At 38.6% G+C, this 23848-nt stretch overlaps 1 protein-coding gene across 2 annotated transcripts in view; it reads left to right on the forward strand.

Moving 5' to 3' along the window:
- Positions 1 to 3428: 3428 nt before the first annotated feature.
- The window catches only part of EPM2A (EPM2A glucan phosphatase, laforin), a 106528-nt gene continuing 86108 nt past the window's right edge, over positions 3429 to 23848 (forward strand). Inside the window, exon 1 of one of the 2 annotated variants that reach the window (XM_027084245.1) lies at positions 3429 to 3729. In XM_027084245.1, the coding sequence (XP_026940046.1) occupies positions 3429 to 3729 (301 nt within the window). The other variant, XM_027084254.1, reaches the window with a different exon arrangement.

The raw sequence follows: 23848 nt of genomic DNA on the forward strand, positions 1-23848 counted from the left end.
ACTCTCAACCACTGCGCCACCAGGGAAGCCCCAAGAAGATTTTTATATATACCAAAAAGGGACATGGATTTTTTAACTAGTTGAGAAATGTTGTGGGATTTTTGAACAAAGCCTTGGTATAGCTCAAACCCTTCTATTGCTCCAGATCCTCAAAGGGATTTCAAGTAGCCTAACCTACAATTTTCCAAGCCAGAAAAAAGTCAGTTGCAATATGCAAACATCTCTAAGCTGTATTCAAATTCTCCCTGGAATGTTTTGTCTGGTTTTGCTTTTATTATTATTTTTTAAGCTATGAAATTGGAAATAGTATATGTGACACATTTAACTCAGTATGTTCTGACAAGTAATAAACTAATACTTATAATGGTTCCTAAACTACTTGGTTGAAATATGTTTTACATCAGTGAGTGTGTGAATACATACACAATATTATAAGGAAAGACATGATAACTCACTGACTAGTGAAAGATTGCTTCAGAAATCATAAATTACCAGAGATCCAAGTAAGAGCTTTCCCGGTTTGGGGGGGGGGGCTTTGAAAGAATTTGCATTTGAATTGGATCCTGAAACTCTAAATTTGAACTTATCACCCATTCTTTAAGATACATTGTAGTTATATATAAGATAGATATAAGATAGCACTATAGAAATGAAATTCAATGACAACAAATTAGTTTGGTCTTTTAAAAATTATTATCAGAATTATGTTACTCTGCTGGGCTAATTCTTGTTCTAAATTCAGCTTGTCATTATAGCATCAAGAATCTGACCCCAAATGGATTTCATAACTAATCTCTTTTAATAAATATCCCGAGTCATTGAAATGTAAAAGAAATCTTACATGGAGAACTCAACAAGGAAAACAAGTTGGGAATAACACAGCTTAATAATTGGTAAATTTTTTCACCTTGCCTTCTTAAATTTGTGTTACTACTGCCAACAAGATAGGCATATTAAGGCATAAAAATGACCATTTTCTAGAAACTGAGGTCAAATCCACTTTAGATACCAAGATATTTATGTCTTTACAGATCTCATTGATCAGTTTAGACTGCCACTTATGATTCTTTTATTCCTCATTCCTAAGCATGAATTTAGTCCCAGGAAATATTTACAGAAAGTTCATTTCTTTATTAAGAATTAATGGAGAATAACTTATTTAAATATCCTGGGATTTAAATGCATTCTGTAAATGATTTACTTATCAGAAATCAAATATTATGTTATATTACCTTATCTTTAACTATAAGATGAATGGGTGTCTTTTAGCATCTGGCTCTGCCCCTTCCTTGCTGTGGGCTGTTTACTGGACCTTCCTTGCTTGTTTTCTCGCATATAAAAATAGGGATAACAATTGCAGTTATCTCATAGGATTGGTGAGAGAATTAAATGAGATAATATGAATATGAAAACCATGTATCTGGCACATAAAAAGGGCTCCATAACTATTATAACTATCATAGTTAATAAATTAAAATGATTGACAGTCAAAGTATGATTGAGACTTTAAAATATGTATTTTTATACTTTGGTATTTCTCTCTTTCCAATTGCATTTTACTTGGGGCGCAATGTAGCCGTCACATTCGTACTATATTTAAATCCATGCATGGCATAAAATAAGCTGTTGTAAATTTTATTTATGGGCTTAAAAGGGTGCTTCCAACTGTTAAAATTACGCAACTTCTTTACGAGGAGAGAGGAGAAAAGGAAATAATGTCTATTGAAAAATATATTGTTTTCTTTTTTGTCATTGTTTCATCTACAGAATGGGCAGTATTCCATTTGGAAGAGCTGATGGGAATAATGCCATTTGGAAAGTACACAACACAGCAGCATGGCAGAACACAAGAAAGTTCTGAACTGTCAGCTTCCAGGGTCCTTGCATGGCCAAATGACTCTTATTTTCCTAAAATTAAGAATATTTTGTAGCAGCAATTTGAATAAACGGACTCACTTGTCACTGTGATTTAATGTCTGCTTTGCTACTGAATCAGCCGTATTTGGCCAGCCCTGCTGTCTTCACATTTTTCTTTGTGTTTATCCCTAAGCTTAGCAACTAACCAAACACTGAGTGGAATATCGATATTTAAAAGTGAAATGTATTAATAGTTTACTAAGTGTTCCACAGAGAGACTGAGTTTGTATCGTTTACATTTTTGTACTTCTTTCTGTTCTACTTATGATATTCTGAATGTCTGAAATTTTTTGACTTTCCCCCCACTATTCACAAGCTTTCAAATACTGGTAAAGACGTCTCTTTGTGTGTCTTTAGTTCACATAAGATTGCTATGTTAAGTGCTGATGAATATAGAAATGTTAAGACCACGAGAACAATTTTAATAAAGAATCAAAAAGTAACAGATTATGTAAACAGGACAGGTGGTTTTCTTAAGGTAGTGACCAAAATTAAAGCCCCCCTCCTCCACGCCCTACCCCTAACAGTTTTCTTTTGATCAAATAACTATAAGCCTGTGTTTCTGGACACAGAATGATGTTTTAAGTTGAAAAAATATTACTGACTTTTACTGAAAGCAAATTCAAAGCAAAAAGCTTTATTTTATGCCATTTAAAAATTGTCAGTCATATATTTACAGTCATAGAATTACCGTTTTTGGGTTTTGTTTTACCTTGGAAAGGCTTGAAAATATTTACTTTAAACCCATTTTTATACGTACTAAAGTATTATAACACTCTTTCGAAAAAAGAAAGTGATCATGTTTCATTTCAGGCATCAAATTGGTCTAGGCAAGGGAAAAGTATTCAGTGTTTTTGCACGAGCTCTGGGCTCTGAATGGCGCCTCTTCCACTAATCAGAAAAACTTTAGAGCCGGCAGGGTCTTTAAAGATCATTATTTTATACCCTCAGTTTACAGGTAAGAACCTGAGGCCCAGAGAGTGTAAGTGACCTGTTGAAGGTCCGGAGCTCTCCAGACACCGCTGCAGGATCTTTCCCCAACTTCACTATTGTGGGGGCTGCTTTCTATATGCCATTCTCTTCTTCCTACGACCCTCACAAAAATAATTTCGAGGTTTTTAGAAAGATTACTGGAAAATCTCGGGGCTTATGAGATGTTTTATTTCCTTTCTTAACCCCTTTTCCTTGCTTCCGATGCGTCCCCAGACGTCCGCGGAGCCGCTAGAAGAGGCAGCGGGCAGGGGCTAAGCTCTTTCTCCGGGAGAGACGGGTGGTGGCCCCAGCTGACCACTTCCCGCGGCCAAAGGCCCCGGCCTGGATCATCCTCGGGCTCCTGGGCCGCGTGATGCAGCCCAAAAAAGGTGCAGCATCGCACGTGTCCCTGCCAGCGTCCGCGCCTCGCGCGTCCAGGCCTCGCGCGCCGCCGCCCAATCGCCGCTGCCGCCTGGCGCTCGGGTCGCGTCCGCCCGTCGCAGGGAGACTGGAGCCCGGGAGCCGCGCCGCCCGCCGCCATGCGGTTCCGCTTCGGGGTGGTGGTGCCGCCCGCGGTGGCCGGGGCCGGGCCGGAGCTGCTGGTCGTGGGGTCTCGGCCTGAGCTGGGGCGCTGGGAGCCGCGCGGGGCGGTGCGCCTGAAGCCGGCGGGCACGGCAGCGGACGCTGGGACACTGGCGCTGCAGGAACCGGGCCTGTGGCTCGGGGAGGTGGAGCTGGCGGCCGAGGAGGTGGCGCAGGATGGGGCGGAGCCGGGCCGCGTGGACACGTTCTGGTACAAGTTCCTGAAGCGCGAGCCGGGAGGAGAGCTCTCCTGGGAAGGTACTGGGAGCTGCGCCGGCCTGCATCCCGGCCTCGGCCTTGGCCTTGGCCTCGGCCTCGGCCTGGGGCGGGCCCCACAGTCCCCGCCGCGACTTCCCGGGCGCTTTGCCCGGCGCTCGGGCTTCACAAGCTGTCTGAACTCCCCGGGCGCCCTGGGCTGACCCTTCTCTGTCCGCCCAGCTGTCGCCCCAGCCGCGCCTCCCGCACCCGACAGGTTCGCTAGATGGAGGCTGGGTTTCTGTCCTCCCGCCCCTTCGGTCTTTGCTCCTCCGACCTCTTTCCCACAAACACAGGACCCGGTTCGGGCCTCGGTCCCCCTCGCCCTCCGCGTCCTCCCTGTGCGGGTTCCCGGGCTGCCAGGTCTCCCGCCGCTCCTGGGTTCGCTCCTCAACTCTGCCTTGACTGTTTTAGTGCCCTCATTTTCTTGCCCCGATTCACTAAAAAATGACCCAACCAGTGAAGCTACCCTTTTCGCTAATCCTAAATTGCAACGTGCTATCTCTAGTGTATTATTTTTTTCTTCTTTTCGATTTGAGAATGAACTACTGGAAAAACGTTGAGCGTTCCTCTTTTTGATTTTTTTTAAAGCCCCGAATATATGACAGTTGAGATATGCTCTGATTTCTTAAAATATAAAAACAATACATCCTGGCTGTAAAAAATCAAAAACAAAAGCAAAAAATGTACAAAGTAAAAACTTGTGTCCTCCACACACCCTAAGTCCACTGCACACCGACCAATATATGACATGTATCTATCTCACACATAAATTGCTTAATATATTATTCTCTATCCTGCTTTTTCTTGCTCTGTAAAGGTTGCGGATACCTTTTAGTGCCACTCGTATAAATGTATATTTCATTTTTTAAATGGCAACGAAATATTCTGCATTTACCGATGTGCATTTAGGTTGTTTTCTGACTTCCTCTGTTATAAACAGTAATAGCTTAATTGGAAATCTGTGTATAAAGTTATCTTTGAGCATTTGGGAATGTTCCTGTATGGTAGATTCTGAGAAGTGAAACTGTTAGGTCAAAGTGTGGCCATATTTTACATTCCAGTAAGGACTACCAAATTATTCCCTGAAAACTTTATGCCAGTGTAGAATCCTGCCCGCGATGTGTGAATTTAGACAGTCCTTTATTTAAATGAAATGTGCAAAGTTGGGGATTGGAGTATGTGTGGCTCAGTAGTTGTCTAAAGCGGATGAAATGTCTCTGTGGAAGTTTATATGACAAAAATGGGCCACTTAGCCCATAATGATGTGGAATCAAAGAATCTGCAAAGAGCATGAGTGTTCTGTAATATGTTTATATATATTTTTTTTCCTTGTTCCTCTTTTTGTACCCCGCTGAGTTTCATGGTCTGGTGACATTTATTGTCCTTTTGTATTACGATGCCAGAACTGAAAGGTACTCTCATCAATTATGCCCTTCTTTACAGGATATTACTATTATTAATAGTATTATATAATTATTTTTCATAATAAAGTAATATCTGATCATTTTAATAAAAATTAGGATGGTAAAAAAGCTTCTTCCCTTTCCCCAGTCTCTCTCCTTTTCTATTTTTAGTTTTTCTGATATTCCTCCCAAAGTTCTGAATAATTTGCTTATATTGCTATTTCTTAATATATCAACTTGAATTTTTCTGTTTTTAGATTTTCTGAGTTACCATACAAGTTATATATTACATTTAAATTAAAATTAGACAATATCTATTGACAGCTGCTGTATACCCATTAAATTAACCATCATACTTGCTGTGAAATATGAGGAATTTAGCTCAAGTTCATTATCTCTCTCCTCCCTGCTGGTTTTTATATTATTATTTTATACTGCATATATGTAGTTTATTGTTGACTTTCTATTATATAGAAATTTCTGTATTATGCTTCTGTTACATAGAAAGTTACTCCTATGTAAAAGGATAAGAAAAATAACTCACCTACACATTCCTCCCCTTCTCCTTACTTTGGTTAATCATCATTTCTACATTAAGTTCTATTAATATATAATTTGTATTCTGTTTTATAATTGTTGCTGTGCCTTCTTGTTTTAGGTGGATAGGTTGATTCTAAGAACTGTAAGTTAACAAAGAGCATCACGAGGCGCAGCATAGCCTATTTTTTTTGTTTGTTTTTTTGCTGTACGCGGGCCTCTCACTGCTGCGGCCTCTCCAGTTGCGGAGCACAGGCTCCGGACACGCAGGCTCAGCGGCCATGGCTCACGGGCCCAGCCGCTCAGCGGCGTGTGGGATCTTCCCGGACCGGGGCACGAACCCGCGTCCCCTGCATCGGCAGGCGGACTCTCAACCACTGCGCCAGGGAAGCCCGCATAGCCTATTTTTAAGAGCAAGGATTCTAGAATAGCTTCACCAACCAGTGTGTGACCTTGGGCAAGTCACTTTACTGTGCTGTTGTTGAAAGGACTAAACTGGCTAATAAATCTAAAGAGCTTAGAATAAGACATATATTAAGTGTTAAATAAGTGTTTGTTATTGTTACTATTATGATTAGGAAATAATTAGTGTGGAACTAAGTAGTTCAGTTGCACTTATTAAAAGTTTGGAAATATAATTCTGTGACATGAAACCTGTGTACCAGGAGGAAAAGCTCTCTTCTCTTACACTGTAAATCATGCTCAGATTTTTATTTAAAGTGATACCAGAGTTCATTTTACTTTATATTTGGGTGGCCATGTTCTACACCTTGTTTCAAACTTTCTAGTTACTTTTTAAAAACAGAAACAGCACGTTGATCATCAAAATTTCCTAGCTTAAATGCAGTATTGGATGAATGCAAATTCCTCACTTTTTGAAAACATTCTTTTCCTTGAAGAATTGGGATTTTTGTTCCAATTTTCACTAATATATAGCTTTCTGAGCACAGCTGAGACTTTTATTTTTGTTGTTTTTAATTGAACTCCGATGTGTGTTGCATTGTTAAGGATTGCAAATCTTCCACTTTCTTGAATGTCTTAATCATTTCATTGGATTGTATCCTCAAATAATTTTTTTTTGGTATTTTTTTATACTTTTTTTTTCACACACACACCCTGTATTTTATTTTTACAAGAGATAAATAAACTGACACCAAACATTGTAAATGGATGGCCACAACAAAAGCAACAATGATTGCAATTACCAAACATGAAACACACTCACACTATGTCATGATATTGACATTCAGTCCAGTAATCCTCCACTGTAACAGCTCCTTTACTTTGCAGTGAAAATTGATTTGTATATTTTTTGCCTCTGAGTCTTTGTGGGATTTTTTTTTTATTCAAACAGAAAGTCACAAAACTTATAATCATCCTCATCAGTTCACTCAGTCCCATGTAATGAATTTTTTTTCATCTTGATCTTTTGTTAACACTTTTATAAATTCATCAGTTTTCCATTAGAGTTCTGAAAATGCTTATTCATTCAGTTCAGCAGTATAGTCAGTTACCAGAAACCTGTACTTGTCAGAGTCTTTTCCATGAATTCCTTGAAGACGAAACCCTTTTATAGGAATATATTTGCAAAAGCATCAGAGTACACCCAGAACTGTCTGCAAATGACAAAAGACTTCAAAATGACCATGGTTAAAGATTTGATGAAAGTTCATAATAATGCAATTGACAAGGAAATTTAGTTATTTCTGAGATACATATTTTAAAGTAATAACTAGAATAATGACTTATAACATTATACCAGAACATATAAGATTTTTAGAAATTTCATGTAATGTCTGAAACATTTATATTAACATATTTCCATACAAATAACCCAAAGAAAATTTAGTATTAGTTGTTTTTGTTTGTTTGTTTTTTTATACTGCAGGTTCTTATTAGTCATCAATTTTATACACATCAGTGTATACATGTCAATCCCAATCGCCCAATTCAGCACACCACCATCCCCACCCCACCACGGTTTTCCCCCCTTGGCGTCCATATGTTTGTTCTCTACATCTGTGTCTCAACTTCTGCCCTGCAGACCAGTTCATCTGTACCATTGTTCTAGGTTCCACATACATGCGTTAATATATGATATTTGTTTTTCCCTTTCTGACTTACTTCACTCTGTATGACAGTCTCTAGATCCATCCACGTCTCAACAAATGACTCAATTTCATTCCTGTTTATGGCTGAGCAATATTCCATTGTATATATGTACCACAACTTGTTTATTCATTCGTCTGCCGATGGGCATTTAGGTTGCTTCCATGACCTGGCTATTGTAAATAGTACTGCAATGAACATTGGGGTGCATGTGTCTTTTTGAATTATGGTTTTCTCTGGGTATATGCCCAGTAGTGGGATTGCTGGATCATATGGTAATTCTAGTTTTAGTTTTTTAAGGAACCTCCATACTGTTCTCCATAGTGGCTGCATCAATTTACAGTCCCACCAGCAGTGCAAGAGTGTTCCCTTTTCTCCACACCCTCTCCAGCATTTGTTGTTTGTAGATTTTCTGATGATGCCCATTCTAACTGGTGTGAGCTGATACCTCATTGTAGTTTTGATGTGCATTTCTCTAATAATTAGTGATGTTGAGCAGCTTTTCATGTGCTTCTTGGCCATCTGTATGTCTTCTTTGGAGAAATGTCTATTTAGGTCTTCTGCCCAGTTTTGGATTGGGTTGTTTGTTTCTTTAATATTGAGCTGCATGAGCTGTTTATATATTTTTGAGATTAATCCTTTGTCCATTGATTCGTTTGCAAATATTTTCTCCCATTCTGAGGGCTGTCTTTTGGTCTCGTTTATGGTTTCCTTTGCTGTGAAAAGGCTTTGAAGTTTCATTAGGTCCCATTTGTTTATTTTTGTTTTTACTTCTGTTACTCTAGGAGGTGGATCAAAAAAGATCTTGCTGTGATTTATGTCAAAGAGTGTTCTTCCTATGTTTTCCTCTAAGAGTTTTATAGTGTCTCGTCTTACATTTAGGTCACAAATCCATTTTGAGTTTATTTTTGTGTATGGTGTTAGGGAGTGTTCTAATTTCATTCTTTTACATGTAGCTGTCCAGTTTTCCCAGCACCACTTATTAAAGAGACTGTCTTCTCCATTGTATATCTTTGCCTCCTTTGTCATAGATTAGTTGACCATAGGTGCGTGGGTTTATCTCTGGGCTTTCTATCTTGTTCCATTGATCTATGTTTCTGTTTTTGTGCCAGTACCATATTGTCTTGCTTACTGTAGCTTTGTAGTATAGTCCGAAGTCAGGGAGTCTCATTCCTCCAGCTCCGTGTTTTTCCCTCAAGACTGCTTTGGCTATTCGGGGTCTTTTGTGTCTCCATACAAATTTTAAGATGATGTTTTCTAGTTCCTTAAAAACTGCCATTGGTAAGTTGATAGGGATTGCATTGGATCTGTAGATTGCTTTGGGTAGTATAGTCATTTTCACAATATTGATTCTTCCAATCCAAGAACACGGTATATCTCTCCATCTGTTGGTATCATCTTTAATTTCTTTCATCAGTGTCTTATAGTTTTCTGCATACAGGTCTTTTGTCTCCCTAGGTAGGTTTATTCCTAGGTATTTTATTCTTTTTGTTGCAGAGGTAAATGGGAGTGTTTCCAGAATTTCTCTTTCAGATTTTTCATTATTAGTGTATAGGAATGCAAGAGATTCTGTGCATTAATTTTGTATCCTGCTACTTTACCAAATTCATTGATTAGCTCTAGTAGTTTTCTGGTATCATCTTTAGGATTCTCTATGTATAGTATCATGTCATCTGCAAACAGTGACAGTTTTACTTCTTCTTTTCCAATTTGTATTCCTTTTGTTTCTTTTTCTTCTCTTACAGTCATGGCTAGGACTTCCAAAACTATGCTGAATAATTTTGGTGAGAGTGGACATCCTTGTCTTGTTCCTGATCTTAGAGGAAATGCTTTCAGTTTTTCATCACTGCGAATGATGTTTGCTGTGGGTTTGTCGTATATGGCCTTTATTATGTTGAGGTAGGTTCCCTCTAAGCCCACTTTCTGGAGAGTTTTTATCATAAATGGGCGTTGAATTTTGTGAAAAGCTTTTCTGCATCTATTGAGATGATCATATGGTTTTTCTTCTTCAGTTTATTAATATGGTGTATCACATTGATTGATCACATTGATTGATTTGCATATATTGAATTTGCATATATTGCATCCCTGGGATAAATCCCACTTGATCGTGGTGTATGATCCTTTTAATGTGTTGTTGGATTCTGTTTGCTAGTATTTTGTTGAGGATTCTTGCATCTATATTCATCAGTGATATCGGTCTGTAATTTTCTTATTTTGTAGAAAAAAAGAAAATTTCTTTTTGTCTTTATTTTTTTGTAGAAAAAAGAAAATTTCTTTTTCTTTATCTGGTTTTGGTATCAGGGTGATGGTGGCCTTGTAGAATGAGTTTGAGAGTGTTCCTTCCTCTGCAATTTTTTGGAAGAGTTTGAGAAGGATGGATGTTAGCTCTTCTCTAAATGTTTGGTAGAATTCACCTGTGAAGCCATCTGGTCCGGGACTTTTATTTGTTGGAAGATTTTTTTGTTTTTTTTTTTTACAGTACGCGGGCCTCTCACTGCTGTGGTCTCTCCCATTGCGGAGCACAGGCTCCGGACGCGCAGGCTCAGCGGCCATGGGTCACAGGCCCAGCCACTCCACAGCATGTGGGATCTTCCCGGGCCGAGGCACAAACCTGCGTCCCCTGCATCGGCAGGCGGACTCTCAACCACTGCACCACAAGGGAAGCCCTTGTTGGAAGATTTTTAAGCACAGTTGCAATTTCATTACTTGTGCTTGGTCTGTTCATATTTTCTGTTTCTTCCTGGTTCAGTCTTGGGAGGTTATACCTTTCTAAGAATGTGTCCATTTCTTCCAGGTTGTCCATTTTATTGGCATAGAGTTGCTTGTAGTGATCTCTCATGATCCTTTATATTTCTGCTATGTCAGTTGTTACTTGTCCTTTTTCATTTCTAATTTTATTGATTTGAGTCCTCTCCCTCTTTTTCTTGATGAGTCTGGCTAATGATTTATCAATTTTGTTTATCTTCTCAAAGAACAAACTTTCAGTTTTATTGATCTTTGCTATTGTTTTCTTTGTTTCTATTTCATTTATTTCTGCTCTGATCTTTATGATTTCTTTCCTTCTGATAACTTTGGGTTTTGTTTGTTCTTCTTTCTCTAGTTCCTTTAGGTGTAAGGTTAGATTATTTACTTGAGATTTTTCTTGTTTCTTGAGGTAGGCTTGTATAGCTATAAACTTCCCTCTTAGAACTGCTTTTGCTGCATCCCATAGGTTTTGGAACGTCGTGTTTTCATTGTCATTTGTCTCTAGGTATTTTTTGATTTCCTCTTTGATTTCTTCAGTGATCTCTAGGTTATCTAGTAACGTATTGTTTAGCCTCCATGTGTTTGTGTTTTTTATGTTTTTTTCCCTGTAATTCGCTTCTAATCTCATAGCGTTGTGGTCAGAAAAGATGCTTGATATGATTTCAATTCTCTTAAATTTACTGAGGCTTGATTGTGACCCAAGAAGCGATCTATCCTGGAGAATGTTCCGTGCGCACTTGAGAAGAAAATGTAATCTACTGCTTTTGGATGGAATGTCCTATAAATAACAATTAAATCTATCTGGTCTATTGTGTCATTTAAAGCTTCTGTTTCCTTATGTATTTTCATTTTGGATGATCTGTCCATTGGTGTAAGTGAGGTGTTAAAGTCCCCCACTATTACTGTGTTACTGTCTATTTCCTCTTTTATAGCTGTTATCAGTTGCCTTATGTGTTGAGGTGCTCCTATGTCGTATGCATATATATTTATAATTGTTATATCTTCTTCTTGGATTGATCCCTTGATCATTTTGTAGTGTCCTTCCTTGTCTCTTGTAACATTCCTTATTTTAACATGTATTTTATGTGATATGAGTATTGCTACTCCAGCTTTCTTTTGATTTCCATTTGCATGGAATATCTTTTTCCATCCCCTCACTTTCAGTCTGTATGTGTTCCTAGGTCTGAAGTGGGTCTCTTGTAGACAGCATATATATGGGTCTTGTTTTTGTATGCATTCAGCAAACCTGTGTCTTTTGGTTGGAGCATTTAATCCATTAACATTTAAGGTAATTATCGATATGTATGTTCCTATTACCATTTTTTGTAACATCTTTATTGGAGTATAATTGCTTTACAATGGTGTGTTAGTTTCTGCTTTATAACAGAGTGAATCAGGTGTACACATACATATATCCCCATATCTCCTCCCTCTTGCCTCTCCCTCCTACCCTCCCTATCCCAGCCCTCTAGGTGGTCACAAAGCACTGAGCTGATCTCCCTGTGCTATGCAGCTGCTTCCCACTAGCTATCTGTTTTACATTTGGTAGTGTACATATGTCCGTGCCACTCTCTCACTACATCCCATCTTACCCTTCCCACTACCTGTGCCCTCAAGTCCATTCTCTACGTCTGCATCTTTATTCCTGTTCTGCCCCTAGGTTCTTCATAACCGTTTTTTGTTTGTTTGTTTGTTTTTTAGAGTCCATGTATATGTGTTAGCACATGGTATTTGGTTTTTTCTTTCTAACTTACTTCACTCTGTATGACAGACTCTAGCTCCATCCACCTAACTACAAGTAACTCAGTTTCATTTCTTTTTATGGCTGAGTAATATTCCATTGTATATATGTGCCACGTCTTCTTTATCCATTCATCTGTTGATGGAAACATACGTTGATTCGGTGTCCTGGCTATTGTAAATAGAGCTGCAATGAACATTGTGGTACATGACTCTTTCTGAAGAGTTTTCTCAGTGGGATGCTCAGTAGTGGGATTGCTGGCTCACATGGTAATTCTATTCTCAGTTTTTTAAGGAACCTCCATAGTGTTCTCCATAGTGGCTGTATCGATTTACCTTCCCACCAACAGTGCAAGAAGCTTCCCTTTTCTCGACACCCTCTCCAGCATTTATTGTTTGTAGACTTTTTGATGATGGCCATTCTGACTGGTGTAAGGTGATACCTCATTTTACTTTTGATTTGCATTTCTCTAATGATTAGTGATGTTGAGTTTCATGTGTTTGTTAGCAATCTGTATATCTTCTTTGGAGAAATGTCTATTTAGGTCTTCTACCCATTTTTGGATTGGGTTGTTTGTTTTTTTGATATTGAGCTGCATGAGCTGCTTGTAAATTTTGGAGATTAATCCTTTGTCATTACTAAATTTGGAAATATTTTCTCCCATTCTGAGGGCTGTCTTTTTGTCTTATGTTTTCCTTTGCTGTGCAAAAGCTTTGAAGTTTCATTAGGTCCCATTTGTTTATTTTTGTTTTTATTTCCCTTTCTCTAGGAGGTGGGTCAAAAAGCATCTTGCTGTGATTTATGTCATAGTGTGTTCTGGCTATGTTTACCTCTAAGAGTTTTATAGTGTCTGTCCTCAAATTTAGGTCATTAATCCATTTTGAGTTTATTTTTCTGTATGGTATTAGGGAGTGTTCTAATTTCATTCTTTTACATGTAGCTGTCCAGTTTTCCCAGAACAATTTATTGAAGAGGCTGTCTTTTCTCCATTGTGTGTTCTTGCCTCCTTTATCAAAAATAAGGTAAGCATATGTGCATGGGTTTATCTCTGAGCTTTCTATCCTGTTCCACTGATCTACATTTCTGTTTTTGTGCCAGTACCATACTGTCTTGATTACTGTAGCTTTGTAGTATTGTCTGAAATCCAGAAGCCTGATTCCTCCAGCTCCGTTTTTCTTTCTCAAGATTGCTTTGGCCTTTTGGGGTCTTTTGTCTTTCCATACAAATTGTGAAATTTTTTGTTCTAGTTCTGTGAAAAATGCCAGTGGTGGTTTGATAGGGATTGCATTGAATCTGTAGATTGCTTTGGGTAGGATAGTCATTTTCACAATGTTGATTCTTCCAATCCAAGAACATGGTATATCTCTCCATCTATTTATATCATCTTTAATTTCTTTCAGCAGTGTCCTGTACTTTTCTGCATACAGGTCTTTTGTCTCCTTAGGTAGGTTTATTCCTAGGTATTTTATTCTTTTTGTTGCAGTGGTAAATGGGAGTGTTTCCTGAATTTCTCTTTCCGATTTTTCATCATTAGTGTATAGTATTGCAAGAGATTTCTGTGCATTAATTTTGTATCCTGCTACTTTACCAAATTCATTGATTAGCTCTAGTAGTTTTCTGGTGGCATCTTTAGGATTCTCTATGTATAGTATCATGTCATCTGTAAACAGTGACAGCTTTACTTCTTCTTCTCCAATTTGGATTCCTTTTATTTCTTTTTCTTCTGTGACTGCTGTGGCTAAGACTTCCAAAACTATGTTGAGTAATAGTAGTGTAGTGGACAACCTTGTCTTGTTCCTAATCTTAGAGGAAATGGTTTCAGTTTTTTACCTTTGAAAATGATGTTGACTGTGGATTTGTCATATATGGCCTTTATTATGTTGAGGGAAATTCCCTTTATGCCTATTCTTTGTAGGCTTTTTATCATAAATGAGTTTTGAATTTTGTCGAAAGCTTTTTCTGCATCTATCGAAATCATCATATGGTTTTTCTCCTTCAATTTGTTAATATGGTTTATCACATTGATTGATTTGTGTATATTGAAGAATCCTTGCATTCCTGGGATAAACCCCACTAGATCATGGTGTATGATCCTTTTAATGTGCTGTTGGATTCTGTTTATTTGTATTTGGTTGAGGATTTTTGCATCTATGCTCATTAGTGATATTGGCCTGTAGTTTTCTTTCTTTGTGACATCTTTGGTTTTGGTATCAGGATGATGGTGGCCTCTTAGAATGAGTTTGAGAGTCTTCCTCCCTCTGCTATATTTTGGAAGAGTTTGAGAAGGATAGGTGTTAGCTCTTCTCTAAATATTTGATAGAATTCGCCTGTGAAGCCATCTGGTCCTGGGCTTTTGTTTTTTGGAAGATTTTTAATTGCAGTCTCAATTTCAGTGCTTGTGATTGGTCTGTTTATATTTTCTATTTCTTCCTGGTTCAGTCTTGGCAGGTTGTGCTTTTCTAAGAATGTGTCCATTTCTTCCAGGTTGTGCATTTTATTGGCATAGAGTTGCTTGTAGTAATCTCTCATGATCCTTTGTATTTCGACTATGTCAGTTGTTATTTCTCCTTTTTCATTTCTAATTTTATTGATTTGAGTCTTCTCCCTTTTTCTTGATGAGTCTGGCTAATGGTTTATCAATTCTGTTTCTCTTCTCAGAGAACCAGCTTTTAATTTTATTGATCTTTGCTATTGTTTCCTTCATTTCTTTTTCATTTATTTCTGCTCTGATCTTTATGATTTCTTTCCCTCTGCTAACTTTGGGTATTTTTGTTCTTCCTTCTCTAATTGCTTTAGGTGTAAAGTTAGGTTGTTTATTTTAGATGTTTCTTGAGGTAAAATTGTATTGCTATAAACTTTCTGCTTAGAACTGCTTTTGCTGCATCCCATAGGATTAGGGTCATCATGTTTTTGTTGTCATTTGTTTCTAGGTATTTTTTGATTTCCTCTTTGATTTTTTAAGTGAGCTCTTGGGCATTTAGTAGTGTATTGTTTAGCCTCCATGTGTTTGTATTTTTTACAGATATATTCCTGTAATTGATATCTAGTCTCATAGCATTGTGGTTGGAAAAGATATTTGATACTATTTCAATTTTCTTAAATTTATTAAGGCTTGATTTGTGACCCAAGATATGATCTATCCTGGTGAATGTTCCACAAGCACTTGAGAAGAAAGTGTATTCTGTTGTTTTTGGATGGAATGTCCTATAAGTATCAATTAAGTCCATCTTGTTTTATGTATCATTTAAAGCTTGTGTTTCCTTATTTATTTTCATTTTTGATGATCTTTCCATTGGTGAAAGTGGGGTGTTGAAGTCCCCTACTATGATTGTGTTACTGTCGATTTCCCCTTTTATGGCTGTTAGCGTTTGCCTTATGTATTGAGGTGCTCCTGTGTTGGGTGTATAATATTTACAATTGTTATATCTTCTTCTTGGATTGATCCCTTGTTCCTTATGTAGTGTCCTTCTTTGCCTCTTGTAATAGTCTTTATTTTAAAATCTGTTTTGTCTGATATGAGAATTGCTACTCCAGCTCTCTTTTGATTTCCATTTGCATGGGAAAGTTTTTTCCATCCCCTTACTTTCAGTCTGTATGTGCTCCCAGGTCTGAAGTGGGTCTCTTGTAGATAGCATATATCTGGGTCTTGTTTTTATATCCATTCAACCAGTCTATTTCTTTTGGTGGGAGCATTTAATCCATTTACATTTAAGGTAATTATCGATATGTATGTTCCTATTACCATTTTCTTAATTGTTTTCCATTTGTTATTGTAGGTCTTTCCCTTCTCTTGTGTCCTGCCTAGAGAAGTTCCTTTAACATTTGTTGTAAAGCTGGTTTGGTGGTGCTGAATTCTCTTAGCTTTTGCTTGTCTGTAAAGCTTTTAATTTCTCCTCCGAAACTGAATGAGATCCTTGCTGGGTAGAGTAATCTTGGTTGTAGGTTTTTCCCTTTCTTCACTTTAAATGTGTCCTGCCACTCCCTTCTGGCTTGCAGAGTTTTTGCTGAAAGATCAGCTGTTAACCTTATGGGGATTCCCTTGTATGTTATTTGTTGTTTTTCTCTTGCTGCTTTTAATATTTTTTCTTTGTATTTAATTTTTGATAGTTTGATTAATGTGTTGTGACATATTTCTTCTTGGATTTATCCTCTATGGGACTCTCTGTGCTTCCTGGCCTTGATTATCCTTTCCCATATTAGGGAAGTTTTGAACTATAATCTCTTCAGATATTTTCTCAGTCCCTTTCTTTTTCTCTTCTTCTTCTGGGACCCCTATAATTCAAATGTTGGTGTGCTTAATGTTGTCCCAGACGTCTCTGAGACTGTCCTCAATTCTTTTCATTCTTTTTTCTTTATTCTGCTCTGTGGTAGTTATTTCCACTATTTTATGTTCCAGGTCACTTATCTGTTTTTCTGCCTCAGTTATTCTGCTATTGATTCATTCTAGAGAATTTTTAATTTCATTTATTGTGTTTGTTCATCATTGTTTGTTTGCTCTTTAGTTCTTATAGGTCCTTTTTAAATGTTTCTTGTATTTTCTTTATTCTATTTCCAAGCTGTTGGATCATCTTTATTATCATTACTCTGAATTCTTTTTCAGGTAAACTGCCTCTTTCCTCTTCATTTGTTTGTTGTGATGGGTTTTTACCTTGCTTCTTAATCTGCTGTGTGTTTCTCTGTCTTCTCATTTTGCTTCACTTACTGTGTTTGGGGTCTCCTTTTTGCAGGCTGCAGGTTCGTAGTTCCTGTTGTTTTTGGTTTCTGCCCCCAGTGGCTAATGTTGCGTTGTGTAGGCTTCCTGGTGGAGGGGACTGGTGCCTGTGTTCTGGTGGATGAGGCTGGATCTTGTCTTTCTGATGGGCAGGACCATGTCCGGTGGTGTGTTTTGGGGTGCCTGTGACCTTACTATGATTTTAGGCAGCCTCTCTGCTAATGGGTGGGGTTGTGTTCCTGTCTTGCTAATTGTTTGGCATAGGGTGTCCAGCACTGTAGCTTGCTCGTCGTTGGGTGGAGCTGGGTCTTAGCATTGAGATGGAGATACCTGGGAGAGCTTTCGCCATTTGATATTACGTGGAGCCTGGAGGTCTCTGGTGGACCAGTGTCCTGAACTCGGCTTTTCCACCTCTGAGGCACAGGCCTGGGACACCCAGCCAGAGCACCAAGACCCTGTTGACCACATGGCTCAGGAGAAAAGGGAGAAAAGAAGAAGGAAAGAAAGAGTAAATAAATAAAATAAATTTATTAAAAGAAAAAAATTATTAAATTTTAAAATTATTTTAAAAATATTAAGAAGTAATAAAAAAGAATAAAAAAGAAAGAAAGAACAACAAAACCAAAAAACATATCCACCAGTGATAACAAGCGCTAAAAAGTATACTAAAAAAAAAGCAACAACAAAAAAACGACGGACAGACAGAACCCTAGGACAAATGGTAAAAGCAAAGGTATACAGACAAAATCACACAAAGAAGTATATACATACACACTCACAAAAAAGCAAAAAAGGAAAAAATATATATTAAAAAAAAAGGAAGAGAGCAACCAAATCAATAAACAAATCTACCAATGGTAATAAATTCTACATGCTAAACTATGATAAACATAAAATCAGAAACAAATTAGATGCAGAAAGCAAGGTTAAGTCTACAGTTGCTCCCAAAGTCCACCGCCTCAGTTTTGGGATGATTTGTTGTCTATTCAGGTATTCCACAGATGCAGGGTACATCACATTGACTGTGGAGGTTTAATCCGCTGCTCCTGAGGCTGCTGGGAGAGATTTCCCTTTCTCTTCTTTGTTCACACAGCTCCTGGGGTTCAGCTTTGGATTTGGCCCTGCCTCTGCGTGTAGGTCGCCTGAGGGCATCTGTTCTTTGCTCAGGCAGGACAGGGTTAAAGTAGCAGCTGATTAGGGGGCTCTGGCTCACTCAGGCTGGGGGGAGGGAGGGGTATGGAATGCGAGGCTCCCCCCTCCCCCCATCTCCACCAGTGAAGCGGCTTCCTAGTGTGTGGAAAGTTTTCCTCCTGCACGGCTCCCTCCCAGAGGTGCAGGTCCCATCCCTATTCTTTTGTCTCTGGTTTTTCTTTTTTCTTTTGCCCTTCCCAGGTACTTGGGGAGTTTTTTTGCCTTTTGGGAGGTCTGAGGTCTTCTGCCAGCGTTCAGTAGGTGTTCTGTAGGAGTTGTTCCACATATAGATGTATTTCTGTTGTATTTGTGGGGAGGAAGGTGATCTCCACGTCTTACTCCTCTGCCATCTTGAACATCTCCCCTCAAATAATTTTGAAGAAACAGTAAGTGGGTGATAAAATATCTGAGTCTTTATTTATTTATTTTGCTGTATGCAGGCCTCTCACTGTTGTGGCCTCTTCCGTTGCGGAGCACAGGCTCCGGACGTGCAGGCTCAGTGGCCATGGCTCACGGGCCCAGCCACTCCATGGCATGTGGGATCTTCCCGGACCAGGGCACGAACCCGTGTCCCCTGCAGCAGCAGGCGGACTCTCAACCACTGCGCCACCAGGGAAGCCCTCTGAGTCTTTAAATGCCTGAAAAGGTCTTTCTTTTGATTTCACACTTGATTAGTCATCTGGTATTCCAGTCTCAAAATAATTTTCCCTTTGAAGGAAGTGCCACAGTACCTTCTAGCACCTGCTGTAGCTGATATTTCTGATGTCAAACTAAGCCCATTTCTTTGTAGGCACTTTTTTTCCCTCTTTTGAAGTTTTAACACTTCTTCTTACACTATTTTACCAGGAGGTATCTGAGTTTGTTTTTGTTGTTGTTCTTGTGACTTGACAATTGGTTGGTTGTTTTGATTCCAGGAATTGTTTTTTTCAACTCATGGAAATTTTCTATTATTCCTTTATTTCCTCCTCTCTGTTTTCTCTCTTCTTTTGTCTGAAATGTCTGTTAGCCATATATTGTACCTTCTGCTTTTATGTGAGTATCTCTTAACTTTTCTCCTGTATTTTCCATCTTTTGTTTGAATAGATTTCCTTGGCTGTGTTTCCAGATCACTGTTTGGTTTTTAATACTAACCATTTCATCATTTACTTCCTACGGTATATTTTTGAAATTTTTGGCAATTGTATTTTTAATCTCCCACCTTTTTTTCTGTTATTCTCTGATTTCTTTTTTTCCAGAGCTGATTGTTCTTCTTGTATGGATAATTTATACTTGAATCTTTCTGAGGACATCAAATAGAATTGATTAAAAGTTGTTTTTGTCTTGCATTAACTTTTTTTACCCTCTCTGTAGTCAATTTTTTTTTAATGCTAAGGATTTTCCTCAAGTATCTGGTAATCCCTAGGTGACCATTCATTTTTATGAATAAAGGTTGTGTTGATTTGTACAGGCAGCTGTGCTGGTTCCCTGTTGAAGTTGCTTATGTTTATCCAAAATCTTCTCTAAATGGGAGGACACTCATGGGCTACCATGTAATCTGGCAGATTTTGTGGAGGGAAGGTTTCTTCACTTAGGGTTAATGGTTGAGGATCTAGCAGGCTCCAGGTCCTTATCATTAGCAAAGTAAAGAAACAGAACAAACAAAAACTTGACTATAGGAAGAGACATTTCAGTCTGTTTTATTCCTGAATGGTGTTGCCTTTTTCTCTCATCTTCGGGTATGTCATTGGGTCCATAGATGTCTCAAGATCTGTTCTGTTCAGATATCTAGCCCCTATACCCACACTAGGGCCCTTTCCAGGAAAGCCATTCTCTACTGTGTTTACAGCACCCTTATTTCATGTTAGGGGTAAGGTGGGGTGGAAGGAGGCAGGTGGGAAACCTTTCCTTCAGCTCTTTTCCAGGTTGGCATCTCTCTATTTGTTACGTCTCCTCTTATAAGTCTTCCCTAACTACCTTCTTATTCTTTCTCACAGCACCTGTTTCTTTCCTTATATCTCTTGTTATAGTTTAAAATTGCATTAGTTATGTTGGCTTGGACTCTGATTGCAAGTAATAGAAACTGAGTCTGAACATGCCTATAAAAGAAATATTATTAACTCATATAACCAAATTAAAGAAGCATGGGGTCCAACCTCTTTCCTCACCTGCCCTCTAGTCTTCTCTCTCTTCCCTGTGCATTTGCCTTGCTCAGGAACTTCATTTTCTGAAGCTAACTGACTCTGTCAAGCTAGATTCCCCACACAGAGCTCCGGGCTTACATACTTAGAACCAGAGAAGAAAAATATAATCTTCCCTACCAGCTCTAGTTAGAAAAATCTGGGGGAAAGACTGAAATTCACCTTGTTGGAACCAATCACTCTTGCCAAGGAAGTGGGAGTACAGTGATGAGCATTTCCAACAACAAACACTTCCTGGAGTTGGGAGGAGGAACTGCCCCTCCCCCCCGCCGCTCCAGAAAGCATGTACTGTTTCAGAGGCAGATTGGAATGCAGTGGGCCACAGGTTAACAGAACACACAACAAGCCCTTGCTTTAAAAAATAAGGGTTTGTTTTTCTGCTGTAAAAAGTTCATTGGTGGGTGGCAGTGGAAATGGGCCATAGCTCATGGATGTCAGGTGAGGTGTTATTGCATTTTCTTGGCTTTTCCCTCAAGGCAGCAGCTGCTGCTCTAATCATCACATATGCATTCAGTGGAACATGGGAGGAGTGGGAAGGATGGAAATGTCAGCCGTGGGTATCCTATCCCCATTAATCTAGAAAACATTAACTTTGCCAGGATTCTCCCCACCCCTCAACATACATACAGGTATACCTTGTTTTATTGTACTTCACTTTATTGAGCTTTGCAGATATTACAATTTTTTTTCTTAAATTGAAGGTTTGTGGCAACCTTGTGTTGAGTAAGTCTTTAGGTGCCATTTTTCAACAGCATTTGCTCACTTCGTGTCTCTGTGTCACATTTTGGTAATTCTTGCAATATTTCAAACTTTTTCATTATCATTATATTTTTTCTGGTGACCTGTAGTCAGTGATCTTTGATATTACTATTGTAATTGTTCTAGGGTGCCACTGACAGTGCCCATATAAGACAGCAAACTTAATGCTTAATGGATAAATGTTTGTGTTCTGTTCCACCAACCTGGGCATCCTCCCCTACCTTAACCCTCTCAGGCCTCCCTATTCCTTGGGACACAGCAGTATTGAAATTAAGCCAGTTACTAACCCTACAATGGCCTGGAAGCGTTCCAATAAAAGGAAGAGACACATTTCTCATTTTAAATCAAAAGCTAGAAATGATTAAACTTAATGAGGAGGCCATGTTGAAAGCCAAGACAGGCCAAAAGCTAGGCCTCTTGCATCAGTTAGTCAGGTTGTGAATGCAAAGGAAAAGTTCTTGAAGGAAATGAAAAATGCTACTCCAGTGAACACATGCATTTTAAGATAGCGAAAGAGCCTTATTGCTGAAACAAAGTTTTTGTGGTTTGGATAAATCAAACCAGCCACAATATTCCCTTAAGCCAAAGCCTAATCCAGAGAAAGGCCCTCACTCTCTTCACTTCAGTGAAGACTGAGAGAGATGAGGAAGCTGCAGAAGAAAAGTTTGAAGTTAGCAGAAGTTGGTTCATGAGATTTGAAGAAATACACCACCTCCGTCACGTAAAAGTGCAAGGTGAGCAACAAGTGCTGATGGAGAAGATGCAGCAAGTTATCCAGAGACCTAGGAAGATAATTAATGAAGGTGGCTACACTAAATCAGATTTTCAGTGTAGCCTTCTATTGGAAGAAGATGCCATCTAGGACTTTCATAGCTAGAGAAGAGAAGTCAATGCCTGGCTTCAAATCTTCAAAAGACAGACTGACTCTTTTGCTAGGGGTTATTGCAGCAGGTGACTTGAAATTGAAGCCAATGCTCATTTACCAGTCTGAAAATCCTAGGGACCTTAAGAATTATGCTAAAATGACTCTGCCTGTGCTCTATAGATGGAACAAGAAACCCTGGATGACAGCACATTTGTTTACAACATAGTTTATGGAATATATTAAGCCCACTCTTGAGACATACTGCTCAGAAAAAAAGATTTCTTTGAAAATATTACTGCTCATTGACAATGCACCTTGGTTACCCAAGAGCTCCAATGGCGATGTAAAATGAGATTAATGTTTTCATGCCTGCAAACACAACATCCATTCTGTAGCCTATGGATCAAGGAGTAATTTTGACTTTCAAGTCTTATTATTTAAGAAATACAATTCATAAGGCTATAGCTACTGTAGATAGTGATTCCTCTGATGGATCTGGGCAAAGTCAATTGCAAACCTTCTGGGAAGGATTCTCCACTCTAGATGCCATTAAGAACATTTGTGATTCATGGGAAGAGGTAAAAATATCAACATTAACAGCAGTTTGGAAGAAGTTGATTCCAAACCCCGTGGATGACTTTGAAGGGTTCAAGACTTCAGTGGAGGAAGTAAATGCAAATGTGGTAGAAATAACAAGAGAACTAGAATTAGAAGTGGAACCTGAAGATGTGACTGAATTGCTGCAATCTCATGTTAAAACTTTCACGATGAGGAGTTGTTTCTTATGGATAAACAAAGAAAGTTGGTTTCCTGAGATAGAATCTACTCCTGGTGAAGATTGTTGAACTGACAACAAAAGATTTAGGATATTACATAAACTTAATTGATAAAGCAGCAGCAGGGCTTGAGAGGATTGGCTCCAATTTTGAAAGAAGTTCTGTTATGGGTAAAATGCTATCAAACAGCACTGTATGCTACAGAAAAATTGTTCATGAAAGGAAGAGTCAATTGATGTGAGGAATTTCACTGTTGTCTTATTTTAAGAAATTGCCACAGTCACCCCAGCCTTTAGCAACCACCGCCCTGATCAGTCAGCAGCCATCCTCATCGAGGCAAGACCCTCCACCAGCACAAAGATTATGACTCGCTGAAGACACAGATGATGGTCAGCACTTTTTAGCAATAAAGTATTTTTAAGTTAAGGTATTTAAATTGTTTTTTAAGATATAATACTAATTGTACACTTAGTAGACCACAACATAGGGTAAACATAACTTTATATGCACTGGACAATAAAAAAATTCATGTGATTTGCTTTATTGTGATATTTATTTTGATAGTCTGGAACTGAATTGGCGGTGTCTCTGAGGTATGCCAATACTTCTTTTCATGTTTAGAATTGGACAGAACGGTTGTGCTGGGCTACCTCTACTGCAGAAGAGACTGGAAACGTACATTATTTAGCCTAGCACATTGCTGCCCTGAGGAAAATTAGGATTCTATTTACCAAGAATAAGGAGAAATGATTTTAGGGAGGCAATTAACAATGTCTGCTACATTTTAAACAAAAGATATCAACTACAATATTTATTTGTTTAATGTATACCTTCCCACCAGACTGTGAGCTCTATGAGGGTAGGGACTATGTCTGCTTTATTCACTCTTTTATATCCTGCAATTGTAATTGGCACATAGTAGCTGCTCAATAAATATTGGTTGAATGAGTGAGGCACAAACAGAAAGATCAAAGTTTTTCTTAAGTATCTTATCATGTGCTAATTACTTCTTCGGTGCTTTCAACTAAATTACCCTTTGTTCTCCCCAACTACGCTGTGAGGAGGAAGAAATTCAATTGCCTCTTACACAGATGAAGAGACC

The sequence above is a fragment of the Aethalodelphis obliquidens genome, unplaced genomic scaffold, assembly GCF_003676395.1.
Source record: "Aethalodelphis obliquidens isolate GAN/ISIS:26980383/991018 unplaced genomic scaffold, ASM367639v1 scaffold3, whole genome shotgun sequence".
Classification (NCBI taxonomy): Eukaryota; Metazoa; Chordata; class Mammalia; order Artiodactyla; family Delphinidae; genus Aethalodelphis; species Aethalodelphis obliquidens.